General features: G+C 41.3%; 1 protein-coding gene across 1 annotated transcript; it reads right to left on the reverse strand.

The window, feature by feature from the left end:
- Positions 1 to 5,202: 5,202 nt before the first annotated feature.
- MDM2 (MDM2 proto-oncogene) lies at positions 5,203 to 17,162 on the reverse strand. The gene is made up of 10 exons (XM_010221700.2): positions 17,048 to 17,162; positions 15,186 to 15,260; positions 14,717 to 14,850; positions 13,640 to 13,689; positions 12,101 to 12,168; positions 11,879 to 11,972; positions 9,174 to 9,334; positions 8,078 to 8,233; positions 7,332 to 7,409; positions 5,203 to 5,792 (listed from the first exon to the last, which is right to left on the reverse strand). The coding sequence occupies exons 1-10, from the start codon at positions 17,114 to 17,116 to the stop codon at positions 5,223 to 5,225; spliced, it is 1,455 nt and encodes a 484-aa protein (XP_010220002.2). The 5' UTR covers positions 17,117 to 17,162; the 3' UTR covers positions 5,203 to 5,222.
- Positions 17,163 to 17,376: the final 214 nt, after the last annotated feature.

A 17,376-nucleotide genomic window follows, 5' to 3' on the forward strand; every position in this document is an offset into this window, starting at 1 on the left:
ACCTTTGAGATCCGACTGATGATTTCAGTGGGTTCTTTGGCTGCTGTGCGCCCCCTTCAGCCAGGAGCCGAGCGGAGCCGTTTGCAAAGGCCGGGCTGGGTACCAAGCACCGGGACCCTGTTTGGGAGTTGCAGGGTGCTACATGCAGACTTAACGAGGTGCCTTTGGGCTCAGCTTTTGCAAGTCATTTTTAGGGCACTTTGAAGAATCAGTAACGGTTCACACGGTCCTGGGTGTTTGTTTTAAAGCTTTATCTGGTGGTAGTTTTTCCTAATTTAAGAATGTCTCACACGAGAGCATGGTGCCCAGGCAGTCCTGTGCCGTTGCTGGGTTGCATGTAGCTTGTGACAGGGTAGAAAGTTGCATCACTTGGGTTTTGCTTTAAGCGACAGGATCAGAACCATCTGGGCTACCAAATCTGAGTCCTTCAGGTTAAAATCCCCCAGAACAAGAACTGGGGGAGCCAGCGGTGCCCACGCAGCTGAAGGGCATTGGAAGAGCCTGCACTTCAATTCAGTGGAACAAAAACCTGCATGACAGTAAAGCAGGAGAAATTCCAACAGTTAAATATTTAAGTGCTTAAAAAAAATAAAACCAAGGAGTGTGTGTGTGTGTGTATATATATATATATAAATATATATATATAAAAGAATGTTTTTATTGACACCCGTTGAACATAACATTTTGGTTCATCAGAAAAGGAAAACACTAAAACCGAAGGACACAAACGCAATGCACATGAAAACTCTTCCCTTGAAGGGCTCTCTATTCCACGCAGACGAGGGCTGGTTTTGCTTGAATGGGGACTGGGTGATCACTACCCACGAGGGCTGCCAGGAGGAGTGCAGGAGGGGGAGCCCTTCAGGAAGGGTGTGCACAGCTGCAGCGCGGCACAGCTGGATCATCACCTTAGTTCACTACTAAGCATCGCTCCCCCCCATGTACTCGGCAGCAGTGCAAGGCTCCGCTTTGGGAAAAGCTATTGCATATTGTAGGATCTCCGTAATCATGGTGCTGATTGCCCGTAATTCAGCATGAAAATGAGAGCCCTCCCTTACAGCCAGGCAGTTCAATTTAAAGCAAAGTTTACAAAAGAAAAAGGGGAGTGATAACACATTTTAACCAATTGTACATGTACAATAAATACTTTGATGATAAGTCTGTTGTGCTTGTACTAATTAAAAAAGAGACCATCAGCTAAAAGCAACAAGTTTTCATTTTTAGTAAGTACTGAACCTTATTAAGATTTTAATATTATTTTTAATTTATACTTTGCAACACCTCTAAGCTATGAAGTACACCAGAGCGGGAGGGAGAACCTTCCCTGTAGTTGGGGGTACAACAGGCGGTGCCGTGTGTGACCCCCAGCGCCTGATGCGGGGCCAGGCGCATCCCCTTTCGACTGCACTTAGGGATTTTCTAACCCCTTGCCTGCAATAACGAGCTATTCTGAAACAAGCTCAGGCTGATGCTGTCTGCAAGGACCTGAATTAGCTTTCCTTCAAGTTAGACTAAAAAAACAAACAAACAAAAAGAACCCAATGATAAAAATGAAACAAAAACCAGTCAACTTCTTTCACCACAGCACTATGTAAACCTTCGGCCTTTCTAAGCCAACCTGCCAAGGGACACGGTGGCCGTAGTCCCTGGGGGACGGGGCCTGGCGCACACTTGTTCCGGGCTGCTAACCAGTGATCCGGATACACAATATTCCTCAAAAGCGCAATCCTTGCTGCCAGTGTTAACTAGAAGCAGTGTCCCAGCTACTTATGTTTCAGCTGTGCCGCATCTAAAGGATAAAAGCATAAAGTTTCTGTAAACTGGGAAATTCAAAGTGAAAATTCAATATGAAAATATCTTCAAATATTACAGTATTCCACATTTCTAACCTTCCGTGAAAGGTTAAACTTTCTAGAACAAAGTAATTTTGCTAATTTTGCCTTCTGTCTCAAGTGCTCTGCACTTTGCTTTCTTGGTTCATGAGCTGAATTTCTATCCTAGAAGAAATCTACATTGTGAGAACCAAGCAGTGGCCCTGCTGAACCCTCGAGAGCCACCACAACGTGTGGTGGTAGCCGGGTGTCAGCAGTGTCTACCTGATGTGCGCCAAGGAAGAGGCTAAGGCCAGGACTGCAAGGGAGGGACGCTGCATTTCGTTCACATTTGCCTGTTGCTGCTGAGTTGCACAGCCAGGGCAAAAGAAAATCTCCCTCCAGACAAGCCCAGGTCGCCTCTTCCTGCCTTGTTTCCAGATAGGGAATTCCAGCGTCGCGAGCAGAGCAACAGCAAGGTGGCTGCGTGGCTGTGCTGGCGACGCAAACGCATTGCCAAGGAAAACAGCACCAAAACATTTACACTACACTGACACTGCGGCAGCATCCACCTCTACTGCCATTTAATAAGTCATCTTGCACAGTTATAATTTGTTGTATTAGGGGGAAAAAAAATAAAAGCCCTTAAGCATCTTTATGCCCATCTTAATTCACGTTACAGCCTCCTTTTTATTTTTAATGCTGCAATTACGTAAGTATTCTTTTTATAGCTGTGTTTTATGACGTATACATATTTTTGTATATACAGGTTAACGTATATGCATATACAGGCTAATTCAATAAATTAAAGCTCAAAACACCCAACGTATGCACAGGAGTATGTACAAACTGCAATAAATTAAAGATTAAGATGTCTAGGGTATTAAATAACAATCAAGAGGGCTCCCTAAGTACAAGTGTGAACTGCTGATGAGTGCTGATTTGGCTACTCTTGAGGACAACTAATCGCTTATCTGTCCAAAAACCAGGGTGATCCACAGCAAGGCTCCTTGCCGGGAGCCCTTCCGGCTTTTCTTCTGCACCCCTAATATTTACAGAGGGCCAAGTACAGGTCACAGAGTCGGATTCAGAAGGTTCTGGCTGCTGCCACTGGGTGCCTAAACCCCAGCTCCGACCTTCTCATCTCCTCCTCTGTAAAGCAGAGTGGGGAAAAAAAAAGTCACCTCACACTAAATAGAGTCAAAAATTGTTAAGGCCAAGAAGGGAATTCAGCATCAGGCTGCTGATCCAAGGAGCTTCCCATTTCCACAGCACTGCACGGGGCATAGCATTTCCATGGCTGCTCCCTCGGGAAGAGAGGCAGGCGGTCGGATGACACAAGGGCAGCCCCTTGGGCCCACGTGCTCCTTTTCCTTCCCCCCCTTTTGTTACCTGCAGCGTGAGGCTCCGTGCATGGGAGCGTCAGACTGAGCGTCCCACGCAGCGCGCATGGCCGCGCCGGCCCAAGGGCCTCCCCGTGTGGGACGGGGACTGTTAGGACCCAGCACAGCGGGGACCGAAGCCCTCACGCTGTCACGCTACAAGGGCAAAGAGCAAGAGATTGAAGGAGCAACCGCAACTGGGTTTCATGGTTTGCTTAGTTAAAATCAATTGTGATTAGACTTGAGAGGCAACAGAATCTTCTCGTGGAAAAAGGAAGCTTCGCTATATGGGGAAAGAGTACAGACAGACCCAGGTATCTCACAACTTTTTAACCTACAGCTTCTAGGTCCTGTATTTGCCATTTGCCTGGGTGCTCCCTTGTATTCAGCGTGGTTTGCTCCTAATTTACAGGTACTAATTGACCTCACTCTGGACTATTTCAGCTCTGACCCTAGAGCAGCTACTGCAGCAAATCTTGGTACTAGGACCCAGGTATCAACTGCTCCACAGGGGTATTTTAAGCTAGGGCAGCTGTTTAACCCAGCCTTGGGGGAGTTCTGCGTTTGGGTGGCGCCTCCGGTCCCGGACTCCAAAGCCGGTCCGGATTCCAAAGCCGCGGTCGTCCCCACTGCACAAGCTACTCGCAACCCCTCTGAAATAAAAAGCTTTAGAATGTGCAATTCTTTTCTTCAAATGAGTCTCTCAAAGGGACAAAAAACACCTCAGGAGTGCAGAAACTATCCACTAACTATCTACTAAAATCCAATTCAAATCCAATCCAAACACATCCCAAGGTTATTTTAGCACACAAACACATATACTGCCTCCTCTGAATGCCCAACAGAACTTAGTGAGCTTCCTAAGAAAGGCACAGCTGAAGTTTTACAAAGTTTTTGACAAGCACAATGACAACAGTTAAGAACTTTTAAGCATCAAACCAAGTGAGAGAAACTTCAATACTAACAGCTTTGAATATTTAAATTAACCAAAAAAATTGGCAACACATTTTCAAAATTGCGATACAGATAAAAAGAAGGTAAGTAAGAAAGATTACTAAACCTAAAAAATATCTACCTGAAATAGATTTATTTGGTTTTGCAACTAGTGGGGACTTTTTAAACTTTATTGTTATTCAAGTGGTGTCGGGCTCAAGCTGCATGACATACTGCTCAAGTCAAACCACCACAGAAAAAATACAAATCTCCCCCGATTTTGCCTGGTTTGGGCAATTTATTATATAGGTAATTGTTCAAATCCCCTGCCTGTTTCAAGTCTTACACATTCAGCTAAAATAATCTGAGCACAGCATAGACCACCAAATCTCACAATATCTTCAGGATCTGTTGCGCAGGATTTTTAAGAGGTAACTGTGACTGAATTTAAGTCAATGACTTCTCTTGAGACATTCATACAACACTCTCCTTTACAAATTATAAAGACACTGCTTTTCACTCTGTTTCCAAATCCTTAAATTCTTTCCTATTACCTCTTCCCTCATTTCCTCATCATCTTCCCAATAATTTGACTACTAGGGGGAATTTAAGTCTTGGGAATGAGGGAACTCAGACTATTTATTTATTTTACTGACTTATCAGAGTTCTTGTTTTTGCCAAGTGTCTTCACCATGCAACAGATACTGAAGTCTCAAGAGTCTTCTGTCTTCTTTAGATGAGGAATCATGATTACAAACTCTTCAAAAATATACCTCCCCTCATAACCACCAGATTTGTTTTTGAAGTGTGTATTTAACCCAGTAATGCAAATGGGACTATCTGCAACAAAAAACACTTGAAAAGGCAAACAGTTTACAGGAAATGGGTACTTCTACTCAGGAGGATTTAAAATCTTCAAATTGACAGGTATTAGGCTAAACTTTATCAATTCCAGTGCAATATTTATTTTAATGACAGCCACACTAAAGACACACAAAATATTAAGATTCCAGTACGAATACAAAAATAGTTTCTTACTTTCTCAGTGTTGCACCAGTCTGCGAAGCTCATTTGGCTGCTCTGCCCTTGGTATCCTCTAACTGAAGTAAGTGAGCACGATCATCTGTATGGGCTGCCTGCACACGGGGCACGGTTTGTTCCTCTTCTTCAGTTTCCTCGCGCACGTGAAACACGACATCAGGTGCCCTGTTCTGCCATGTACTATGCAGCCGTTCTTGGGCCTGCTCTGGCATATGACACAGGGCTCGATGCTGGTGACAGGCAGGGTGGACTCCGTGCTGTCCTCCTTGTCCTGACCGTCTCTCTTCTCAGGTTCCTTGAAGTCCTCCTGACTGCTACAAAACATGCTGCTAGACGTGGATGGCTGCGAATAGTCCTCGCTCTCCTGGGACTCACAGGTTTGCACCGCTTTATCATCGCTTTCCTCCAAAGCCGCCTCTTTATCTTCAGTCATTTTCACTTTCTTGCAGTCAGGAACATCAAAACCTTCTTCAGACTCCAAGGGCAAAGAACCCTCCAATTTACCTTTCTCCGATTTATCACTCTTTTCCTCGGGCAGCCAGTCCTCACGAAGGGCCCAGCACCTGTGGCAGTGGCGCGGGAGTGGAGGGTTCATCTCACTGCACTGGGGGCACTTCCAGTAATCCTGGAGCCAAACAGAGGTTGAGACAGTTTAGCTGCTTGGAACTTTCACAGTCCAAGCAGCTGGAGATTACAGAAAAACTACTGCTGCCAAAATAATAAACCATGCCGACCTCTCCACTTGTTTATAGTTTAAAATTTCAGTTTTGAGAGTCTGGAATAGAACAGACTTATTTTTAGAAGATACTGATTTTTTTCCTCCTTGCAGTAGACATGTGAGATAATAATACAGATTTATTATTATTCCTTGGCCAAAACTGAAGAATCCAGACCACAGGAATCAGCAGAGAACCTCAGGAAGAGCTTTTCTGGCAAAACCGCTACCATTTCCATTATTTTCAGGGGTGAGTTATGAATTGGAAACTCTTTCTTAGCTGACCAGCAGCCCTCTGCTTGGAGGAAGGGCCTCGAACGCGGGCGATGCTGAGCAGTTGCCGGGTGTTTATTTCCAGGGATGCTGCTCTGCCAAGCGGCCGGGCGAGGGCACTCTGGGACACCAAACAGCAGCCACTTCAGAGGGCAGTGGCACCGGCTCACAGTTTCCTCCATGGGCGCCACCAGAGACACCCACAGTACCACTAAAATGCCTTTTTTGTGTTTTTTTGTAACAAGGAAAAAAGAAGTGACTTCTAAGAAGGAAAAAAGAAAAAGAGAACAAAAAGCTCTTATTTGGAAGACTTGAACCACTTTTTGGTTGCAGTCTTGAAAAACAACAGCGGCATCCAAAGCTTAAGGCACCAACTTCAAATCCTAAAAAGGAGTGCTGTGTTTTTAAGTGGGGTCTGGCCCTGCATTTTACATAGTGGAGTCCCGCAGAGCGTCAAGGGACTGGAACATTTCACATAGTTTTGCACAGCAGCTTTATTCCAGCTTCAACAGGGAAAAGCAACTAAAGCAACTATAAACTAAAACATACATTATATATTCAACATTACATTTAAGAACTCCAGCTAACCTTCAAGACACAAAATAACTTTTTTGCAACTGGAGTGAGGGTATATTTTATTTACAGCTGCCTACATATTTATAGTTCCAAGTGCCATGCACCTGCATTTCTCCCCACAATCAAGAACTGCCTCACAGAATTAAAAGAGCCTCAAGACCTACTAATTTTACTCTTCTGAAAACTACTTGTGAAAGATCTGCCTTCCCATCTCTATACTACCGATTCAGGATGGACAGTAAAATAAGATACTCCGGTTTATGATAAAAGCTTTTTCAACACACACAGTATTTTGAAGACCACTTCCTTTCCATTTTGCATAACAATTCAACCTTAGGTTCTAAATAATTTTCTTCCAATTACCTGGTAACTCTTTGTTTTTCTAAACTGGATTAGGAATTTATTTTAAATCTTTTTTAAATATTCATGTTCGCATGGTGGTAATCAAAATATTAGCTGGGAACTTTCAAATATGCAAGAAAAAAACCCTAATTTAGCATTTAAGAAAATCATGGTTAACCACAGATTTCACTTATAGTCTTGACCTGCTCTGTCCATTGACCTGATTTACGGTGCTTTGCAGACCAAGGATTTACTCACAGCTAGGGAAATCTCTGGATCTTCGTCAAATGAATCAGCATCACTTTCTTCATCTTGATAAATAGTCAACTGATATACCTGATAAAAAAAAAATTAAAAAATAAAATCACTCTAAGCTCTGAAGCACTTTTTTCGGCATTCAATTTCAAAAGCTATTTTTTGATAATCGCTTTTGATCAAAAGTGATATGTTTCATATTAATAAAGACTAGAAAATAATTGCTGATTAAATCTGATAGCAAGGTTTGGAAAAAAGTATCTTTTCACACTTGGGCCATACAGTTTGACAAACACTGACTAGACAGACAACGGGGACAACTTTCTTATACAGTTCATGCCAGCTGTGATTGGGAAAGGCAGCAGCAGCAAGAAACACTCTCTTAACACCACTGTTAAGGAAACAAAACCAAACCCTCAGTTCTTTCCCCCTCTAAATCACTCTCTTAACTCTCAGTACAACTCTGAAGGACTCTAAGACACTGCAAATCAGTGCAGTCAGTTCCCTTTTTCCACTCCCAAATACCACGATCATATATGTCCCTGACTGCACAGTGCTGGACACTGGAATGGTGAGTATCTAACTGTGGTCAAACTGCACAGGCGTGTAACTTAATCAGTGACTAGATGCAGAGTCCTGTAATAAGCCTGAAGAATTACTGCTTACTGCTTCTATCTGTCAGATTTTCAACATGAAGTATTCAAGTAATTTTCCTGCTCACCCAGCCATCAAGGAAGGCAAATACAAACCTCATCATCTTCATCTGTGAGCTCCTGTACTTCTTCATTATGGCTATAATCTTCTGAATAAATAGACTCAACCTCAAACTCTACACTGAACTGGTCTGAAACAGAGCTATGATCAAACCAATCAGAGTTTTCACTTAGTGAGCAGGCATCAAGATCCTGAAAAATAAAGAGGAAGAAGATATACATTCAGGCTCACTGGTCCATTTCTGCTAATACGGCTCTTAGTAAGATAAAACTGAACTAGGCAGTTTAATTAGCTACAGAAGAAATGTGAAAACCTGCTGTTAGATAGAACATCATTTGAGACAATCTGATTATACCTGGATAAAAATAATCAAAGCTTTTAGATCTGAAACCTTTTTGTAAGCTTTATGATAAGCTGTCAAGCAGCAGTCAATCTATATTCAGCTTAAAGACTGCTTCTCTTTCATAAAAGTTGTCCTAAAAAGGCAAATCACATGAAGATGATGATGTTTTTTCGCAATGTGTCATTTAATTTTAACTATTATGTTTTTCTTAAATTTTAGTCAGTGGTTAAGCAATTAACAAACACCAAAAAGCAAAACTACTATATTAGTTCTGTCAATTCAAAATTCTGTTATTTGACTAGGAATACAATTAACTTAGGTTTTTATTACTTAGCCTAACAAGAGATAATCTGAACAGTTAATCTGTGCAGTTAACAAAGTTGAGCTATAACAAGCCCTCGTCCAGAACTAGATGCTGTTCTGTTACAAAACCCTACAAATACCTTTCTTTTAGCAATCTAAGAAAGTGCTTACTTTATATTATAAAGCAGTACTTTTTAAATAGTACCCCAATGAATAAAAATCTACTTGCCTGACTTTCTTAATGAATTCAGAGTCCACATTCTACATTGAGCTTTGTCAAAAAACATCTACGAAATACCTGACTCTACAGCACCACAGGCTGCACACCACCAACTCCTCTTTCAGTTTCTTTTCTTCCCCAGCCCCACTTCTCAGATGCCGCTAAGGGCGCTGCTGGTTTCAGTTACCAACGCGGGGTTCTGGCACACACATCCACAGCTGTGCTCCCTACATAGCTGCACCACAAAAAGCAGTTGTTGACTTACAGCTATGGAAGGAGAATCTGTTGAATCGCTGCTATTGCTTCTGTCACGGCACAGCCCACTCACTACACACCAGGACAGGCTTTCATCAAAGGTCAAGGAAATGCTGTCTGACTTGTGTCGTTTTCTTCTGTCACTAGGAGGATCATCTAAAGAATTTTCTTCTGGGCACATTAAAGAGTTTTTATTAATCCAAAAACATCTATGCAATTCTTGTCCAGCAGCAGCTTAAAATATAGTTTACTTATTTGGGAGTTGAGGAAAATTTGTTTTTCAGTATTATTTTATGAAAAAGTAAAGGCACTGAAAGCTCATTTTAAGAAGGCACAGTAACAGAGAGAAACACAAGAAATGTGGAACACATTCAAGAATACAGTGTACTAACAGGACAATCAACCCCTGAAACAACTTGTAAATGACGGTTTCCATATTTAGAAAGTACAGCAATTGGAAGTGTTTTACCCCATTTCACACAAAGCACTTAGGTTAAACCCCTTCTAGCTTTAAGCAGCTCAGTGAGGATCCCAATAGTCCTAGCTCCCCCTGCAGGCAGAATACAGAAAGGTCCTTTCAGAGGCTTGTCAGTCCCTTGCAGAGTCTGCAGGGAGACATGAGCAACTAGCTCGCAGGTCAAACACACACAAGAATCTCACACTGGGCAAGATAATTTAAGTCTTAGTTCCAGATACGTCAGTAAGTCTATCATTTAATCATTTGCACTTCATGTAATACCATTTTCTCAAAAGGCTTTTGTAGCAAATCTTTATATGAATGGGCTCGATCATGCTCTAGCAGGAAAATCGTCAGGACTAACATACTGTGTAAAAAATTAACTACAAAGATCATTGCTTTCAGCTTAATAATATTAAATATTATTAATTTGAAGGCAGAAAAGCAGTGCTTTTAAGTATGCCACATTTTAGAACACTGTACAGCAACATAAGGAGGAGGAGGACAGCATTTCAACAGTAACTAGGTTGAATTCAGCTCCACTGGTATTTACAGAGTTGGACAAGAAATAAGTCTATTTAAAACACATTGCAAAACCAGTACGTAATAAGCACAGTGGAGTGAAAATTTCCGAAGAGGACGAGCAAATCGGTCCAACAGACTTTGGTAAGAGCCTGCTGCCCCCTCCAGGTGCCTTTTGCACACACACTCTATAGCCCAGTTCTCCCTTGCCTTGCAAAAACACATCCTGACAATCCATGAGTCTCCGAGGCTTGAATCTTTCATTGTAAAAGGAAAGAGAACAAAACACTTGTACATACTTTGAGACTTCTCTTACTTTCCCTTGGTGCTTCTTGGCTCAGCCCCTCTCTTTTCTTTTTTCCGCCCTGAGAGCCCCACCAAACTTGGTGCCCCCAGGCCCAAGGGCTGCTCCTCTCCATCGGTGTCCTCATTAAGGTGCCATGGCTCCATGCTGTACTCATAATGCACCACCACAGGGTTTCTACACACTAGAGAGGCGGCTCCAAGGGAGCCGCTACCATGCCAATTTAACAAGAATAGTGGTTTAAAAGGAAGATTTCCTACAAATTAGAAAAAAAGTGTATATAAAAACACTACATTAAAAGAACTTTTAAGGTTGTAACAAACTCATAAATGGATGCAAAGACAGAGTTAACAATCAAACCTAAAATAAATAAGCACAACACAGGGCCTTATGCGCTCTGGGTCATGCCTAAATATCACAGGTTATGATGTTTAACTGTGATTTTTCCATCCTTTCATCAGTTTTAGTTACAAAATTAAAATGTTCTTTCAATCTAGTGCAAATGGCTCAGCAATGCAGTACAGTTTTTGGGCTGACTAATATAAAAATGACTCATGAATAAAAAAAAAAGAAAAAGAAAAAAAAAACTACGCAAAAATTGAGGAACTGAAAATGTTTCCAAGTAACTTAAGGAAGATCTAATCATTGCCCTGGTGTTCACAAGTATCAAGTCATGAAGCTAATAAAACAAGCAATGAGAACTAACTGATGTGAAAAACTGCGAAGTAATATGTAAGCTGGAATGTAGAGAACACTTGCACCGAGAAATTTAAAGTTGTACAGGTTTATGCAGACCAACTTTTTTTGTGAATTATCAGAATAAGCACTACACATTTTGGAAATACACTTGTCAGTAATTATTAATTAACCACAGCAAAGTGAAGTGGAGAGAAGAGTAAGAAGTGGCCAGTGGACTTTTTCTTTTTAAAAAAAAAAATTTCAAGAATGTCAGGAATCCAAACATATCCAAAATCATCCAGTGAAATTAGGGATAACATCTTTCACTTCTGTATAACCAATTAAAATCCGATGCAAATTTATTTTCTCTAGCAAATAAAAAATTTGCTGCTGCTCTCTAGCAACAAAGATTTTAAATCTTGTGGTCTACAGAAGGAACTGAAATTAATTTGATTATATCAGTCTACTGATAAACAAAAGTGTTCTCATCATGAAGTGACACAAGTGATAAACTTGTTCACACCAGTAGGCCTTGTTCTTTTATCATCTTACTAATAGTGCTAGAAATCTGAACTGCGAGACAGCGCTGCAGAAATGCAAAGAATTTTGCCTATCTAGCAGATTGAACATTTTCTTTAAGATAAGCAGAGAAACAGCAATAGTACACGTGGTCAGCTTTCAAAATGACCAAGACAGATATTTTCCCCTAACTGAACATGCTACTGAGTGCTCCATGCCATAAATCTGCACATACCAGATTCACTGTGCGTTCTCCTCCTAGAGGATGTAGTTGGACGGGAAGCCAAGTTTGGTGAAGTCTGCCTCTCTTCTAAGTCTTGCATGGATTCCTATGAAGAAAAATACTGCATAAGCAAGAATATAAAAGTTCATGACTACTTTGTGTCTAAACCATGGACAGTACAGTGTGAAACATAATTGATTTTACATGTGAGAACATATCAAAATGAAAGATCACCTTTAAAACATTCTCTGTTTCAAGTTGTAATCTGGCGTCATCCTCAGGTGTGGCAGCAAGCGTTGAGTCTGCAAAAAAAAAGTACAAAATCCTATTACAGTACAGCAGTAAAAAAAAAAACAAAAACAAAAAAAAACAAAAAAAAACCCACTCATCTCAGGTCGAGGAAAAAAAAAAGTAATAAAAGCAAGGGAGAGAAGATAACTGCACACTACTTTCAAATTCAGTTCCAATCAGAATGAACAATCCACATTTTTTAAAAAAACAACTGAAAAAAACAACCAACGAACCACAACTCTGCTCCTATGCTCTTCAGGTACGTTTAAAACTTCACCTAGTTTTAGGTAAAGCTTAGTTTACTAGTTTACCTAGTACCTAAATAGTAAAGTACTATTACAAAAATGGAACAGGAGGAAGAAATCTCAATCACAAAGTAGGTCAGGATTGTATTATAAATGCCTACAGATGAAGCATATGAATTAGCTAGAGGTCTGCAGACAAGAAAGAAGATAGGTGGGAAATATTTTGTACATTTCCTCTACTCTAAAGCGTATTTTACTAGCTATCGTCTTATGGAAACACAGATGTAAAATAAAATAAGTAGTGGAAGAAAAATTCTCTTTTATTGACTCATTGCCAGCATAGACCCAGGCGTAATGAACTATCTTTCCCTCCCGAAAATAGCCAGAACTAGTTTAAGCACTGCAAACATAACAGTGAAGACCAAGAAAGTAAGCGTCTTCCCTACTGAGCATCTGAGCACTTACCTTTAAGAATAATCAGAAACACAGGGAGGCTTAATATGGATTTAGAAATAATCTTACAAAATGGCCTCTGTTCTTTTCCCTCACTTCTTGTATTAACCCAAAACTATGGCTATATTGAACATTTTTATACTCTAGAAAAGGCAGTTCATTAGAATTGGGACTTGTTCTATCTGTTACGTTATTTTATTATTTTTTTTTTAAAAGTATACACTTTTTTTTTAAAGAGGACTTGGATTTAGCTGGTGTAGCTGAGCTTATGACTTGTTCTAAAGGTGCTCCACATAAAGATTTGAATACAAAAACAGAACACTAGGGAAAAAAAAAAAAAAAGGTTTAGCCTGACTTCACTGCTAGCACAAGCTCAAACAGCTCAGTTTGTATTTCTTACAAATCCTTTTTTTTTTTTTTTTTTTTTATGTTCTTATGAAAGGTTTAGAACCAAAGAGTCAAACAATTTTGTCAATTCAGTCCCATTTGTGTTCAGCTCTGACCATGCTTGCTCTGGTTTATGTCCCACAAAATTACCCAAATGCAGTTCAGATTCAATTTTATTTCCTGGAAGAAAAACAAACAAACAAAAAACACAATAGACTTGGTTTCCTTTTCTTTTCTTTTACTTGCAGTCACTCTGGGCAGTGCTGTGTAAACTCATACAGCTCATCAAGGAGGGACAGATGTTATCTGCTCACTGCATGTAAGGTGCATTATCTTAGGCATTTGTGCCTTCCCTTTTTCTATACTCCCACACACAGGCTGTCCAGATCTAGCTTACCTTGTTGATTGATTGCTACCAAATTTCTGGAAATCATTGAATATACTCTCCTTAGATGGGGATAAAAAAAAAAGAGATGTTGCAAGTCAATTACTGTAGTGTTTTTACATACTCTGCACATTTATCTAAAAAGAAGCCCATGTTAGAATTTATTATCTTTAGTGCCCCAAAAAGCACACTAATTTCCATGAGGAATGTGAAAAACAGTTTTCTGTCTTGCTGATCTTCTCCTCAGCTTTATTATTTCACTTGTAAAAACAAAGCCTAAACAACAAAAACAAAACCCTCCTTCTCCCTTTCCAAAGAAAGGGGAAAAAGAGTTTACTCACCTCAGGAAATTTCTAAATACTTGATTTTTCAAAATCACTTCAAAAGCCAGGAAACAGAAGATCGTAACTCTCGTTAAAATGATTTTGCAAGAAGCTCCTAATATATCAGCAGCAATTCTGAGCTCTAGTGCTGATTCAAAATTATTCTTGCTGGAACTTGCACAAATAACTTATACAGGTCTTGAAATACAAGCAAACTTGCATGAAACTGATTTATGTTAAGACTCAAAAGACCTGGCATATAAGCACTGCAGCAGGGCAATCTATTCAAAGGAAGGCTAAAATATTGTAGCTTTTAGTGGGTTAAGACATGATTATTACATGGGAGAACACACTGGAATTAAACATAATTATTCTCTGTGCAACTTTAAAACTTAGCCTGCTTTGTTTGTACACAGGTTGCCAAGTCAGGAGTCCAATTTCACATGTTTCTGCAACTCCTTTGTAGCTGTTGCATTACAAATGAATCAGGGAAAAAAATCTCAAACCTCAGAGTCTGAGGTGAGGTGAGCTTGCAGATCACATGAAGTGTGTTGGTTATGAACACAAACTTAGCTCAGTAAGTTTCCAGTTTAAAAAGGAGAGGAAAAAAAAAAAAAAAAAAAAAGACGACCAGACCAGGTGATTAACTATGAGAGAGCTAAACATCTTATTATCTTTTGAGGCACAGAGAACTAAAACTGCCCTACACAGTCATTATGTTCTGCACTAGGTCACACCGAGCTCTCAGAAAAGCATGCCATTTTACCTGTGTTCCTTTACTGAAAAGCTTGGTACTCCAAATAAATCCCCAAGGAGATCATTTGCACAGTGCACAATATGCTGCTGTTTTTCATCATATAATTGTTTAGACATAATATATTGGCCAAGATAGAATATTACCTGTAAAACAAATCAAATACACAGGTGTTAAACACAGAATGCTTTGCTGTTATAAGACAGACAAACTTCATTGATATGTTTGCTCTTCTCACATCAATTGCCTGAGACCCCCTCAGAGGTGCAATTTTCATCTCTGGTTCACCAAGTACTGTGCTATTCTACAAACAGCCATGAACTGCAGAGTTTGAGAAACTGGCTCAAGGCAGTGTAAAAACAATGTCCTGTCTCAGTACTTTCTATCCAAGATGTGAACTACTCCCTCCCATTCACCCAAAACAAAAGAAGAACCCTTCTGCATTTAGTGTAATCTATCTTTGCGGATTGAAAGTTCTCACCTCCTTCATGGTAAAAGTGTCCTTTTCTGCGCCAGCTAACCTCAGGAGCCTCAGCAATAACGGCTTTGGTTTAACCTGTGGTGGGAACAAGAAAGGCAGCACTTGTTCAACAAATACAGTGTTATGTATACAGAGGAGTTTCTTCTTTCTGTATTTATCTGATATACAAGCGCCCAAACCTATGAAAAACTACTCATACCCAAGCTTTTGGCTTTACAAAGTTGGAAGTTAAAAAGAAAATAGCACAAACCCAGTCTTTCTAAGTTTCTCATACACTGTACATCCTAGCAGCCCTTCCCACCTCTCCTACCTCCCCCTCCCTAGGGGCTGTGCTAGCGGGGTCATTTCGGTGGCTGTTCGATGAGCAGCTTCCAAAACCGTGGAGGGAACAGTTTATTTCTCCTGGCCCGGGCAGCATCCTGACCCCACTCGCTGCACTGCTAGGGTAGTGCAGGAGACAAGAACAAGCTGCAGGGGCTGCCACAGCTGCCAAAAACAAGCCTGGGGATCCTTGTCTGAGAAATCCCTGAGCAGTATATCCTAGTCCCAACGCTCTGCCAACACCAAGAGTATTCGAAGAACAGACTAAAAATACATAACACATTATCTAAAATAGGAAAAGAAAAAAAAAACTATTACAAAAATATTTATAAGAAAGCCTAAACAAAATATCACAAAGGCAAAGAATAATGCCTAAGCAGAGAGAGGGCCTTCCCTATATTCCATCTCAAAAATCTGCTAAAATCAACATGAAGTCTTAGTGCATTAACAAGCAATTAGCTGCAAGAATCACACATAAGCAAAAACCAAACGAGTATGTAAACAATGATGAACATGTCTGCTCACCCCTTTTAAATGCTAGAACTATTTAGGGAATGGAGGATATGTCACAGTTTCATAAAGGAAACAAACACGAATAAAATAGTAAAGACAGCTTAACATAGTAAGGCAAGACACAGTTTCAGGTCTCTGACTCCACACCAGATGCATGGGCTGCGACTCTTTTTCACCCCCATGTCCCCTCTTCCCAATGCCTGCAAGCACGAAGTTGTTCCCCACAGACACGACTGCCTATCATAGCATCGCATTAGGGTATTTAGAAATACAGTAAGAAAAAAGAATGCCATGGTTAACTGATCCACAATTTTGCTTTTTGAAAGCTCCTTTATCAAATTGCACTTTAAAGCTTTAGCCTTCTGCAAAAGTCAGTTAGTTAACTCCTCATGGCACACCAAGCCATTCTGAACAGGCCCACTCTATCCTAAGGAAAGGTTCTGCATGGAGCCAGCGCAGCGTAACTGTCACTTTATCATGCAAGGCCAGGATGTGCACAGCCTTAAATAGAAATGAAGGCTCTTACTGCCATTTGCTTCCAAGTTCCAAGACAGCAAAAAGTGCCAAATTCAAATCCTACAGTTATGGCAACAAGATCAGCTCAAAACGTTTTTACAACCAATGTTAGGCTTTGCACAAAGCAGAGTTTCCACAAGCCCGTAGTTCCAATGCCTGCTCCCTTTCCTGCCACAAAGCCTTTAGCACGATCAAATCAGGCTGGAAAGCCCTTTTGACGGGGATTCCATAACCTGAATATCAGAGTTCTGCAGAAAGGAGAACCTAAACCGCCCCCCTTCTCCGGGTGAGGAAGGTTTACATCGCAACGACAGCACCAAAGAGAGCACATCCGCACCGGGCCTCCCGCCTTCCTCTCACTGCCGCTGCTGGGGCAAAGCAGCCTCCCTTAATTAGCAGATATATATATATATATATAAATATAATATATATAGCATAAATAGATAGGCAGATAGAGAAATAAAAAGGTAGAAAAAGCAGGAGAGCCTCGCGCGCCTGGCAGAGCTACCGACCAGTGCCTCTTGCTCCGCAGCGGTGACAGGCGAGGCGTCCACGAGGGAGGACATCTTGGTAGTGCACATCTGCCTGCAGCCGAGAGGGCAAAGCCGACATGTTACGCGCACGGCGGCCGCGCTGCCCGCCTGCCCGGCGCGGCCCCGCTCATCCGGACGGCCTCGTCCCACGGGCAGCGGCGCCGCCTCCTTATATAGCGCCGCGAGGGGCAGGCAAGCCGGGGCTTAGCTCCCCGGCCCGCCGCGGCGCGACATGTCTGAGCACGACCCGGCGAGTCACCGCGGCGTCACCGAGGCGGGGCGCCCGCCGCTTCGGCCTCGCCTCCCTT

This window comes from Tinamus guttatus, unplaced genomic scaffold (genome assembly GCF_059628265.1).
Source record: "Tinamus guttatus ecotype Peru unplaced genomic scaffold, ASM5962826v1 Tinamus_guttatus_pri_ptg000171l, whole genome shotgun sequence".
Taxonomy (NCBI): domain Eukaryota; kingdom Metazoa; phylum Chordata; class Aves; order Tinamiformes; family Tinamidae; genus Tinamus; species Tinamus guttatus.

What these genes read in the sequence shown, in the direction of transcription:
- MDM2 (XM_010221700.2), bottom strand. Translation starts at nt 17,116, where the DNA reads ATGTGCACTACCAAGATGTCCTCCCTCGTGGACGCCTCGCCTGTCACC. An exon ending in GAGAACGCACAGTGAATCTG is followed by an intron (nt 9,335 to 11,878) that starts GTATGTGCAGAT and finishes TAATGTGCCCAG; the next exon opens with AAGAAAATTCTTTAGATGAT. An exon ending in TCACAGATGAAGATGATGAG is followed by an intron (nt 7,410 to 8,077) that starts GTTTGTATTTGC and finishes TTTTTTTATCAG; the next exon opens with GTATATCAGTTGACTATTTA.